Genomic DNA, 13,339 nt, shown 5'->3' with positions numbered 1-13,339 from the left:
CGCCTCTAGAGAGGGCGTTGGTCCCCAGTGCCTAGTGGAGGAAGCAAACCGTGTAGTTGACAGCAGCGGCAGCGCCTCTGGATTTGCCCCTCTGGGGGCTCCTGGCTGCGGGACCAAGGGATTCGGGAAGGAGCGCGGGGCCGCCCCCTTCACACCCCCCCCGGCGGGCTGCGCGGGGCTGGAGTCCAGGCGGGGACACGAGCAGTTCCTTCGAAAAGATCCGACCATTGGGAGCTGTGGCGCCGCAGGACCCCCGTTCCGAGGCGCTCGGGCGCGGGCGCAGGACCCCGAGCATCCCCGGCCACTGGAGAGGCCCGCGCCTCCCGTCGCGGGATGGCTGGGCTGGGGGCGTCACCCTGCGCCTGCGGGTGGCTGCTTCTCGGCTGCTGCCTCCTCGTCGGAGCCCAGGTAGGCGCCGCGGACCCCTTCCCCAGCGTCTTCCGCGTTTGTCCACACCCGCACCGGCAGGTCTCACCGGCATTTTAGTGGAGCCGCAAAGATAGGCAGATAGTTAGGAGAGTGATGTCCTGGGACCATCATCTTGGCATCCGCGAAGTAAGGGGATATTTTTGAACAGGAGTTCTGGATGAGCAACGCGAAGCTGGGAAGGCAAGGAACTTTTTCTTCTTTTTGACCCGGTGGTATTCCATTAAATAATCTAAATTATTATTATTTTTTAAAATTTGGTCTGTTGGCAACTTACCAACGTTTTCGAGTTTTTAAAACTCGTAGGACCGACCGTGCCATTGTTTGAAAGGATAACTAGTTTTTTTTTTCCTGATACAGAATCACGTATTATTAAAGCAAAGAGACCTGACTGAATAGAAATAGTGTGTTAATGTGCAGTTTAGTTCAGCGGAGATTGTCATTTTCCTACTGCTAGTATCGTTGAGGAATTTTCTGGGCGATCTTTCACAAAGGAGCCTTTTTAATGTGCAAGCCGGAGTTCACCCTCAATTTTTTGTAGTAAAATAAAATATAGGTTTTACAGTCAGCTTTTCAGATGAGCTAGGAAGAGAAGCGTGTAGTGGTGCGTGTTACGCAGCGCAGCTTAAGAGCCCTTTGAATTTAAGGGACTCAAAGTGAGCTCACCTCCATTCGGTAGAGGGCGCACCTTGACCATCAAATGGACGCCCGATTTTCTTTATGTATTTTTAAAAATTTCATCTTGACAAAATTAAGGCATCGACTTATTTACTGATATTAATTAAACTTAAGGCCATCTTCCTGACCTTCAGATGGCTAGTTTACATTATAGTTATTCTAAAAACGTAGTTTAAAAGCCCAACTTGTTATAGTTATAACCATAGAAATTAAAACTTAAAGGGATTTCTAGGAAATAGGTGCCCCTCAGTATCCTGGGCTTTACTCAACATGACAAGAACGATTCATGTTCACTAATTTCTGTTAACAAGTCAGAAAATTTGTGTGTCATACATGGAATAATAAAATTATCAAAGAGGAGGGTGCACTCAAAACTGAAAAAAGTCACCAAGTTAACGGGAGAATGAATGTATGCAAGAAAGGACTCCAAGGACTTGATGAAAAGTTTCCATTACAGTTAGAGAATACTGGTGATTGTGAATGTACTGCCTGCATTTGTGTTTCATAAGCTATTTGGATAATATGCTTTAAATTGCTGTCTCTTTATATAATGGGACAAATGAACTCTACCCATTTATTCAGTGCTCTAGATTATATTTTCTAAGAAAATGGGAAGCATTGCTTATTATAAAAAAATGGAATTACAGACAGAATATTTTCTTTTTCTGTTTCTTGTCAATAAAATGGCCAGACACTGAACACCTTTCAGAATGACTTGAGAATGGTTTCTCAACCTCAGCACTACTGTCATTTGGGGCCATGTGATTCTTTGTTTTGGGGGTTTGTCCTTTATATTGCAGAATATTTAGTAGAATCCTTGTCCTCTATCTATTAGGTGGCAGAGGCATTTCCCTTACCCTCCCTCACTATGACACCCCAAAATGTTTTTAGACATTGATAAGTGTCCTTGGGTGGCAAAATTTCTCCTGATTAAGAATGATTACTTTAAACTGATTTTATTTGTGTTTACAGGTTAAGAATTGTGTAAAATGACAGCATGTTACAATATAATGCATGCATCTTTTTTGGAATTTAAACAAAATATGCAGGTTAAAGTGATTCACATGGGCATATTTACACATTCTCTGACCTTCACTTTCTTCATCTTCAAGAGAGTCATATTTGGACTAGAGGTGTTTCAATTTTTGGCTTATTCAATTTTTGGCTTATTACCTTAAGTTATGGTCATTCTCTACTCTGAAATTCCTTTAGTTAACTTGGAGTAATACTAGATACTAAATACATTCTGGGTATTATTTATTTCAAGTGATAGTTACTTGTTTTACTAGTTCAAGTATGAGAGGCAAGGCATTTGCAAAAAGGGAGCCAGTCTTGGTTTAGTTTTTAGAGCTCCTACCTAGTTAATGAAGAATATACTCCTAGTTATACTATATATATATATATATATATATATATATATATATATATATATTGTTGATAGAACACCAAAAGGAATTCATCCAAGCAGAATAAATTTGTGTAGAATAAATGTGTGGTGACAGTAAACACTGGATCATATGACAAAATGGACGACAAAGGCTAGTGTTCATCTATTGTTTTAAAGATCTCTATGGTTTTTGGATGATAAAGATGCTGCCTTTGCCTCAGTGTGCACAACCCATGCATTCACACATTGGATGTCACTACATAGCCTAGAAATGTATTTCATAAAGTCAGATTATACATGGTAATGAGCACCACTATATAATATGTTTTTTTTTCCTCTACTGTGCTGGTTGGGTCCTCCTGGTAACAGACTGAGATGGAGTTAGAGGTGCATAAGATTTGTTGGGGCAGGGGATAATGCCTGAGAAAGATAAAAGGCTGAGGAAGCAGGATGAACCAGCGAGAAGACCCGACCACCAGCAAGCAAACTGGACAAAGTCTTAGCACCTCAGTGGAGAGTTCTGGGGCAAAGGTCGCCCATCGGAGAAGTCTCATGCCATGAAGAAAACAATTAGCCAGGTCCTAATTCCTATGCTCAGCCATCTGTTGGAGGTTGACTAAAAGATTGGAAAGCTGAGATTAGAGGCTGGCAAGCAGTCTAGCTGGAGGCTGTCAGCAAACTGCACTCCTTACAGACTGAAGGGAGTTTCTTCTTGCAGAACCAGCCCTCCATAAATGTGTTTCTTACAAAATTATCAAGAAGCAGCATTGTTTTTGCAGGGATTGAGAGTGGGATAGTTCCTATATGATTTGGTTACCTTCTGTGGCCTGGCATCAGATCCAGTGTGGCTCTCAGTAGTTCATGTGTGCTGGGAAAAGAATATAAATCATCCTGGTGACTGGAAAGGACCCCAAGAAGCTCACAAAGCACAGTGGATGTGTGGAAATTCCATCCAGGTGTAAGCAGATACCAGTGGGCAGTTCCGTCTCTAGTTCTGACTCACGTTGGCTGTGTGGCATCGTGGTGCCTACTGGTGCAGGGGAAGGAGCATGGTCCTGGGAATCCAAGAAGCTTCCTTTATAATCCTCCTCTGGCAATACCCGACTTCTGTGTGCATGAACCTGGATCTCTCTACTTGTAATGTCCTCTTCTGTGCAGTAAGGAGGCGATCTCTACTGACTTTCTAGTATGAAGATTTAGTCTACTGGAAAGTGAAAAATCTCTTCCTGGGTGGAAAAACATGATAACCTGTCATATTATTTATATACTTATGAAGTGTCAAATACTGTGCAAACACACTAACCATTCTCTCATTTAGTTCTCATAGTAACTATATGAAATAGACACTATATTACTTATAATTTTATACATAAAAAATCTGGACCAAGAGATGTTAGATAATATACTCTATGACCACACCTTAGAGTGGAGTAGCCAAGATTCCCACTCTGGCTTCTGCCCTCAGAGCCCAGCCCTGTCCTGGTGTCCTCACTGTGGAGGTCCCTTTGGGCACTGCTTAGCTTAATTATGTACACACATATCCTCTGTCCCAGCAACATCCACTCCAGGATACATCCATGGTATACTGCACACAGATCTATGATGATGATTGCAGACATTCTGTGATGTTAGAGAACTGGGAACAATCTGAGCGCTCATAATGGAGTACTGGGTAGCAGTAAAAAGCAGTGGACTAAATGTATACAAACCAGCATGATGAGATTGTAAAAACAGGTAAGATATGACAGAGAAATAAGACATATACTATATACCACTTACGTATTTTATATTCATATAAAAGACACGTGTGTGTGTCACATAAACATTCGTATATGGGAGGCAGAGAAGCCAGAGTAGGGGGTAGAGATAAAAGGGATAAATCAATAAGGCAGCCTACACACCGAACGTCACTCAATCTCGTGTGTTAATTGGAAATTGTGATACTGGATGGGACGGCCAGCAAGTCATTACTGGTCAACTTAGGTCCGAGGACAGTCCTAGGACATGGGCAGCTTCTCCAAGGTTAGGTAAGCTGGGAGATTGTTCTTAGCAAAATCAAACTGAAACCTGCCTGCTGATTATCTCTCTATGGTACCTATTGCTGTAAGCACTGCCATAGCTGAAGATCAATACTTAGATGGCTCTCCTTCTGTCCTGCTGGCAGCCAGGACTGTTCCATTTGTGCTCTAGTTAGAAGGCGGCTTGCGTCCCGAGGGGTGGACTTCTCGGTGGCTGCACTGATTTTGAGTCGCCTCCTCGTCCCCGCAGCCCAGAGGCAGCGGCAGCAGAAGGAGCCAGATGTGGCTTTTTCTTGATAATGCACAGAAGTGGCTTTCACTTCCCCAGAACTTCCTCGATGCTTTGGGAATAAAAATGAAAAATTTTCCAACCAACATCCATGCATTCTATTTATTTCCCTGTCTTGAGCTTCAGTCGTTTTGGTCCTCTATTAGAACACGTCCATGTCTTTACTTTCTCTTGTTTTGTTTTGTTTTTCTTTCTCTGTGCTATTCTTTAACATTTTCGATGGCTATGTGATTTTAGTCTGTTTGTTCCATCTTTGACTCTCATTTCCTCCATTGGGAAATGGAGGCAACGATAGCATTTACGGCCTTAAGGTTTCTAAGAATGAAAATGCCAGCACTCTTTTCTTTTTTACTAGTAGGCCAAGGTTTCATTTTAATGAAATGACAATTAGACCAAGATCACATCTAAACATGATGGGCAGCCTCTGACAGGTGTGTGTGTGTGTGTGTGTGTGTGTGTGTGTGTGTGCCATCTCCTCTGCCCACAGTGCTCTTCCTTTTATTTCTTATTGTTTCTCCTTTAGAACCCAACTTCTTCTTCTTTTTTTTTTATGGAGGGTCTGGAGATGGAACCCAGGGGCATTACCTCCGAGCTACATCCCTTGCCCTATTTTTTATCCTTTTTAAAATTTTTTTTTAAATTTTTGAAACAGGGTCTCACTAAGCTGTGAAGGGCCTCACTAAGTAGCTGAAGCTTTCTGCGAACCACGATCATCCTATCTCAGCCTTCTGAATGCTGGGATTACAAGCATGTGCCACCACGCCTGGCTAGAAACCAACTTCTTTCTGATAGCACTGGACATTTTACTCATAACACTGATAACTGTTACATGCATTACTATGAGTTCATAATTGATCTTTTTCTCCCTCTTTCATTTTGAAAACAGAGCAACTATCAGAAGATGGTCAAACCGGGCATCATCATGCTTGTAATGTGATGTGCACTTGTAATCCCAGCATTTGGGAGGCTGAGACAGGAGGATCCCGGTTCCAGGGCAGCCTCAGCTACTTAGTGAGGCTCTTTGCAACTCAAGAGACCCTGTTTCAAAATAAAGAATAAAAAATAGGGCTGGAATGTAGCTCGGAGGTAGAATGCCTCTGAGTCCATCCCCAGTACTAAAAAAAAAAAAAAAAAAAGAAGATGGTGGCAGCAGTCCCCACAATCATTGCTATGACCTTGTAGAGGTTGATATGTAAGTGACATTTAGAAGCTTCATTCAACTGAAGTAATGGTGGGTTTGGGGCAGGTTTGATTAATTATATTTTTAGATAGCTGAGTGTGAGATATTTAGTAGGTGTTTTAATATTGGATTATAATTTTTTTTTAAACTCTGAAGGTCTTAAAGAAAAGGTATTGGCTAGTCACTTGGGAAGTTGAGACAGGAAGGTTGTAAGTTTGCAGCCAGCCTCAGTAACTTAGTGAGACCCTTAGCAACTTTAGCAAGAGTCTACTTCAAAATAAAAAATAAAATAGGGTTTTTTTTCCCAGTACCACAAAAAACAATAGGGCAGAGGTAGGATGCTCCTGGGTTCAATCTTTGATGCTTCTCGGTTCAATCTTCATTACTCCTTGCCCCTTCTAAAAGAAAAGAAAACATTTTTAGTATGATCACTGTGTAGAAAAAAACCCCTGAGTCCACATGCATAAATATTTTTCAATAGGAATATAAAGGAATTAAGAGGGCTGGCCAAATTGTTTAAAAAGGAGCATGTAGAAATCTATAAGATTTCTACTGGATTGCAAACTCAGAAGCCAAACCATTTGGAACTCCCTGTGATAATTAGTATAGTGCTAATTTCAGTTTGAATAAGCTAATTTATATTTTTTAATTTCAAGAAAGTGCATTTTTTCTGATCCCATCCTGGAGATCAAGTCTATAATTATAGACATCAGATTTAGTCTTAAAAAGGTGACTCTATTATGGGCCAGAGGTTGGGGTGCCCTGAGTACAAGTTGTGTAATGAAACCTGCATCTGGTCATAAATATATACGGAGAGGTGAGCACAGCTGGCAACTCATCTCTTAAAGAGTTTGATATTTCCAGATCTCTCTCTTCTTAGTAACTCACAAACAAGCAGGTGGCTCGTATAGTAGTTACTATACCATTGGCGGATGGCATTTAATAGAGTCAAAGAAAGCAAGCCATAGTTCTCTGGGGTGGGAGGGAACCATATAAAATAGTAAAAATGAGGGACTTTGATGTCAGACCTGAATTTGCAGATGTGTTTTCTATTCTCTAGCTTTTCTTTAACATCTAAAAAGACTTAGCTTTTTCATTTGAAAAGTGGAGATGACCTACTACCAATTATTTTGTTTAGATGTTTCTATTACGAGACGATCTCAGGAGAAGCATTTAACCACTGCCTGTAACTGAATTTGCTCTAAATCTCATCTACCACTGTCATGGTCATTGCCATCAGCATCATTATTATTACTACTACTATTATTATTTCTGTTACATTTTCTAGTTACTGCAGACATACAGCATTCTATTATTTTCTTGACTAACTTACACGTACCAAGTTTATTACTGAACACTTAATTTTATCTAATATGTGTACCTTTTATTTCTTTTTATCATTTTTCTTATATTGTATTAGCTAGAACTCTCAGCTAAACAGCAAGTGCAATTATTAATAATTACTGTGGGTATCTTAAGTTCCTTGCTTCAATGGGATTGCTTTTAGAGATATATCACTTAGTATGATATATTTGCTATAGTTTTTAAAAGTAGGTTGTAGCCGGGCGTGGTGGCGCACGCTTGTAATCCCCAGGCTTGGGAGGCAGAGACAGGAGGATCGCGCAGGTTTGAAGCCAGCCACGTGCGCTGGCTTAGGAGACCCTGTTTCCAAATAAAAATGTAAAAATAGGTCTGGGAGTGTAGCCCGGAGGTAGAAGGGCTTCCAGGAACCCCAGTACCACCAAGAAAAAAAAAAAAAGGTAGATTGTAACACCATCGCTAACTTTGTAAAGTTGTTAATGTTAGGCCAATATGGAGGCTTTGAATTGCAAAATGCATATTATGTATGTATGTATGTATGTATGTATGCATGTACATATGTATGTATGTATTTATTTATTTATTTTGGTGGTACTGGGGTTCCTGGAAGCCCTTAAACCTCCGGGCTACACTCTCAGACCTATTTTATATTTTTATTTGGAAACAGGGTCTTTTACACCAGCGCGGCTGGCTTCGAACCTGCGCGATCCTCTTGTCTCCACATCCCAAGCGCGGGGATTACAAGCATGCACCACCACGCCTGGCTAAAATGCATAATTTTTAAAGTCATAAATTATTTAAAAAAAACAGGTCATATTAATTATGTTGAGTACCTGCCACTGATGTTGAGCTACATGAGTACAAAAACTGATTCTTAGTCATTTTCTCACAGTTCATGGTACCCAGGAGATGCTCATTAAATATTGATAAATACTCACATGGTCAAGATAGAAGAGCATTTATTTATTGCTATTTGAATTAGCAAATAAATAAAATATTCTTGTTAGCAATGAGATACAGTTGAATAACAAAATACTCAACAACCAAAAAATGTTGCTTATATAATCTAGCCAAATATGTAAGTAACAACATTAAAGTACATGTAAGTGTAACATCTCTGAAGGTAAACTTCTGCCTTTCCTTTATGAAACCATTATATCTGATTACAAATTGGCTGAAGTTTTCTAAATGAGAATAAGTTATACCACTTGTCACTTTCCTTACTTATGTAATGAGACTACCTCTGCTTTATATAAGATGGAGGGTTTGTGTGTGTGTGTGTGTGTGTGTGTGTGTGTGTGTGTTTTAAATAGTTTTCTTCCTCTGAGAGCAAAGATTGCTTAGATTGGAGCAAAGATTTGCAGCAATTTTGTGGGCATGAGCTATGTCTAAGTTTGCATCTTTTCCTGCCTATAACTGCTGGAGAAAATGCTCTCAGGAAGGCGCCCATGCATGTAATCAATACCAAAGTGAACTTTCCCTCTTAACATGTATTCTGGTGTCTTAATTTTTAGACAATTAGAGGCTGTAACATTATATTCAGAGTCTTTTGTAGTCATGTAAACAAAACCTAAGTATAATTGTCATGTTGATTAATTGAGCTTGAAGTTCTTTAAAAGATAGAAGAAACCATGGAGTAGACTCATGGGGCTTTCCTGCAGCCTAAAACAAAACAAACAACAACAACAACAACAACAACAACAACAACACCTGTTAAAAATCAGTCTTGCAGATAGAATACTCCTTTTCCCCATCATATTAGTGACACATGAGTAATTACATTTTGTGAGTATATCGAATATTTTATCTCTCATGGTAATTGTGTTGTAAAACCACGATATTGGTCTTGCACTTCCTGACCTGCCCATGGGCCAGATTCATGGCTTGGAGGATTTCTTTTATACCAGTTTTCTAACATACTGTCTATAAATAGTGTCTTGTCCATGTTAGGTCTCAACAAATACTTTTAGAATAAATATACTAAACATATCTCACTGCTCAGCCAGCACAATCAATGTAGAATAGGGAACTGGCCAGGTAGAGGCTATTTTATGTGTGTGAAGATAAGGAGGTCCACGCCAATTAAAATTGCCCCTCCCTAGGTCTTCTCATTTTCAACGTAATACAATTGCATTGGACTGTTAAGTATTATACCTATTGTACAGGGTCTTAGAGTGACTAAGACATGCATGAATCTTGAAAGAGATTTCACTCTGAGGAGGAAGCATAACACCAATAAAGCACACATGAGCTCTTTGTCTCTGTTCTGGACTCCTTCTTCCCTTCCTGCATTAGCAGGGCTTTTATTTTTCCTAATGTATCTTGTCTTTTACATTCATATTCGTGCAGAGCACATGGTATGTCCTCAGTGAAGAAGGAAAAGCCTGCCTTATCTCTGCCAAACGTTTCTCATGTTCAGCATTTTTTCCCTTTTGTTCCCTCTCTGTGTTTATTTTGTTCAAATATATTTAGGCAGTGATAAAAGTATAGATTTGATGATGAGAGCAGTAACACAGGCCACCTTGTATAGCGTTGGCTATAGGGAAAGGTATTTAATCAGGCACTCTGTGTGCATTACTTCCCGTAATCCTCAAAATAACCTTATGAGGAAGGTAAATGTGCATTGCAATTGCCTCCTCAACCTCTTTCCATTCCTCCCCAATTAACTGTTTAATTAGAAGCTGTGGCAGAGAAAGGGTACACTGCAAAAAGTGCAAACACCCCAAATCCCAATCCTCATTAAGTTTAAATTTTCTCATTCTCTGGAAGATTAGCCTACCTGTGAATTCAGATATATGTGTCAAGAAACTTCTTCATGTTACCTAGTTAAATGTTTAACTGGGACAATTTTACATTAAAAATTCGCTTTTTAGTTCTATAGACGCCATAAAACAAAAACTACCTTACCGCATCAAAACACAAATAACAACTCATGGCAGTTCAACTGAGCAAGTTCTCTGAGGTCTTTTCACGTGACAGAGACTGTGATAGTCACTGGAAATGTCAATACAGTGAAACACATGCCCGCATTTCCAAAATCATCATGTCCAGCAATTTTAGAAATGCTTCTGCATTTGAATCAGTGTTCCAAATAACCTTTTAGTGATGATTGTTCCTGTAGGAGGGGAAATCAACCTAATGAGCTCCTTATTTTCAAGTTGTAACCTTTGCTGTCTCTCCTCCTTTGTCCAATCATCACTTAATTTCTTTTAAAAAATGAGAGTTCACCTATAGTAAGGTTCAAAGTTGGGTTCTTATTGTGAGCCAACCAAAGAAAGCCATTTACCAATGATGAACTAATTATATTATGTTTGATTATAGCAGCCTAAGAAATATGCCCATAGAAGATAATTAGTTTCAAATGATTATCTTTTGAAGAGAATAATTGCTCAGAGTTGAGTTTGTGGTGGCCGTGTCAATTAGAAAGCAAAGTAAATGATGTTAAGGGACTTTCTTGGTTCTTGTTACTGATACGAATCATATTTTTGAGGAATCAGTGCTGCACTTGAGAAGAGTGTCGAAGTCTCCCAGTATTATTGTGTTGGGATCTATTTGTGACTTGGAGTCACAAAGAGTTTGTTTGATGAAAGTAGTTGCACCTATGTTTGGGGCATAAATGTTGACTATCATTATTTCCTCTTGCTAAATTGTTCCTTTTACCAGTAAAAAATGACTTGATTTGCCTATTTTGATAAGCTTGGGCTTGAAGTCTAATTTGTCTGAGATCATAGTTGCTACTTCTGCTTTTCTCTGAGTTCCATTGGCATGGATTACCTTGCTCCAGCCCTTCTCCTTTAGTTTGTGACTATCTTTACTTGTAAGGTGTGTTTCTTGCAGGTAGCATACAGATGCATTCTGGTTTTTCATCCATTTTTGCCTCCTTTTGTCTTTTTATTGGGGAGTTAAGGCCATTTATGTTCAATGTGATTACTGAGAGATCATTTAAAATTTTAACATCTTGAGTTTTAACTTTTGTTTGAAGTCATGTTTGTTCTTTGCTTAGTTGTTTGTTTGATTGAAATTATTGTTTCTCTGGTTCTGACAGTTTTTACTTATTTTTTCTTTGCAGTTAATCTCTTTGAGTATTTTCTCTAGTGCTGGTTTGGAAGACATAAATTCTTTCAACTTCTGTTTGTTGTGGAAGATTTTTATTTTCTCAACCTCCTCAACAGGTTTGCTTTCTGCTATCAACTTTCCAGAATACTCTTAATGTCCATTTTATGTGTAATTCCCAGTGTTTTTGCATTTTGTGGGAGGAATAGAGGAATGTATCTCTACTCTTGTCATGCTAGAGTGGAAGTTCCAGAATGCTTCTTCTTAAATATATTTGATTTGATGGGATCATGTTTACTTGGAATAGTTAAAAACATTGTAGTTATGAGGATTTTTATATTCTGATATTAACAATTGGTATCTATATTGACAACACTAGGGACTTTCTATAACTGCACATTATCAAACTAGGGCTTCTCTTAGCCATTACATATGTGACATTGGAACTCAATATTTTACTTCAAATTATAAATGATCACTTGCTCAGGACAAATGACTAACATCTGTTTTTCTAAGTGTAATATTTTATTTTGGATGCTTTGTTGCTTTTAGTTTAATAGACATTGAAGAGGAAAACTGCTTTCATGTTTTAAGTGCACTATCATTTTAATGTCAATCTATGATAAGGAAACTTGTTTCTGTAACAAAGGAAGACTAGAATGCAACATAAAGGGCAATAAGCGTATTTGTGCTCTCAAAGGAAACGACTAAGGATCATTCCAGTAGGTCATGAATCAGCACATTCTAATAAAACTTCTTGCTAAACAATTCACATTTTTAAAAAATATTTTTTGAAACTGTAATTTATGAGATATTTATGTTCCTGAAAAATTTAACCCCACCCAAGAAAAGGGTTATCTGCCCAGAAAGAGACAAAAATACTATGTTCAATTAAAATGGTATAAGGGGTGATTTGAAATGTTAACATTTGATAATTAAAGTAAAATTTCTCTGAAGAAATGTATAATTCTGAAACTTGATCAGAGTCTACCCAATGTTTTTTAGAGTTAAAATAAGTGAAAGCAACTGTTTACCTGAAAAAAAAAAAAGCTCAGAAAAGCAAAAACAAAATAAAACCCAACTTGAATGGTGCCTGACTGTTCAAGAAGGAGTGGGAAGGGCCATTTTTTTCTGTCCTGCCCACTCAGATGACTCATCTGTTTCCTTTTCATTCTCTCTTTTTGAGATGTGAGGTGTTAGGATTCACTTTTAGTGTAGTTACTTAGAACTGTGTTGCATTATCCAGATAGCTAAAAGTCCTGGTATGTACTCCATCCTCCCAAATCAGTTTTTACTTATTTTTGTCTGTCCTAAAAACCATTAAAATAGGTGTGGATGTTGAGCTATGAATATAATCCTAACATCTCCCAAACCATATACCTGAATATCCCTTGAGCTTTACTTTGTGCTTATATTAAACAATAATAAATTTATAATTTTCAGAAATATGATAATTTACTGATGTTTAAATGATTTTTTACTTTAAATTTTCTGTATTTTTTTTAGTTGGACCTACTAGTATATATTTTTATGTATCACTTAAAATCTTTATTATCAATAATCTCTAAGTATGCTTCCTATAGCTGATGATATATTTTTCTATTTTTACTGCTTACTTCATAATCTCTTACTCCATAAAAAAGCTTGCTTGTAATCCCCGTGCTTGGGAGGTAGAGACAGGAGGATCGCAGGTTCGAAGCCAGCTGTGCTGGCTTAAGAGACCCTGTTTCCAAATTAAAAAATATAAAAAAATAGGTCTGGCAGTGTAGTCTGGAGGTAGAAGGGTTTCCAGAAACCCCAGTACCACCAAAAAAAAAAAAAAAAGCCTTTTTACTTACTTTTCTTAAAGAAAATTTCTAGAAAACAAGAGTATTTGCAACCTAATATAAGAGATTTGGGATTTGCAAAGGTTTGTATTATTGGGAGTTTGTCAGTTAGGTAAACTGATTTTTAAAATCATATTTAATTGATTCAAGAATCTGGAAGTC

At 38.4% G+C, this 13,339-nt stretch overlaps 1 protein-coding gene across 1 annotated transcript in view; it reads left to right on the top strand.

Moving 5' to 3' along the window:
* Positions 1-333: 333 nt before the first annotated feature.
* Positions 334-13,339, top strand: part of PTH2R (parathyroid hormone 2 receptor) — a gene marked incomplete at both ends in the record, with an annotated part of 75,160 nt that continues 62,154 nt past the window's right edge. Inside the window, one exon of the mRNA XM_080689919.1 lies at positions 334-408. Coding sequence (XP_080546045.1) covers positions 334-408 — 75 coding nt within the window. The remainder of the gene's footprint in view (positions 409-13,339) is intronic.

This window comes from Muscardinus avellanarius (assembly GCF_963383645.1).
Source record: "Muscardinus avellanarius genome assembly, chromosome: 2".
Classification (NCBI taxonomy): domain Eukaryota; kingdom Metazoa; phylum Chordata; class Mammalia; order Rodentia; family Gliridae; genus Muscardinus; species Muscardinus avellanarius.
Note: the sequence above shows the minus strand (reverse complement) of the source record. Positions and strands in the feature narration are given on the sequence as shown.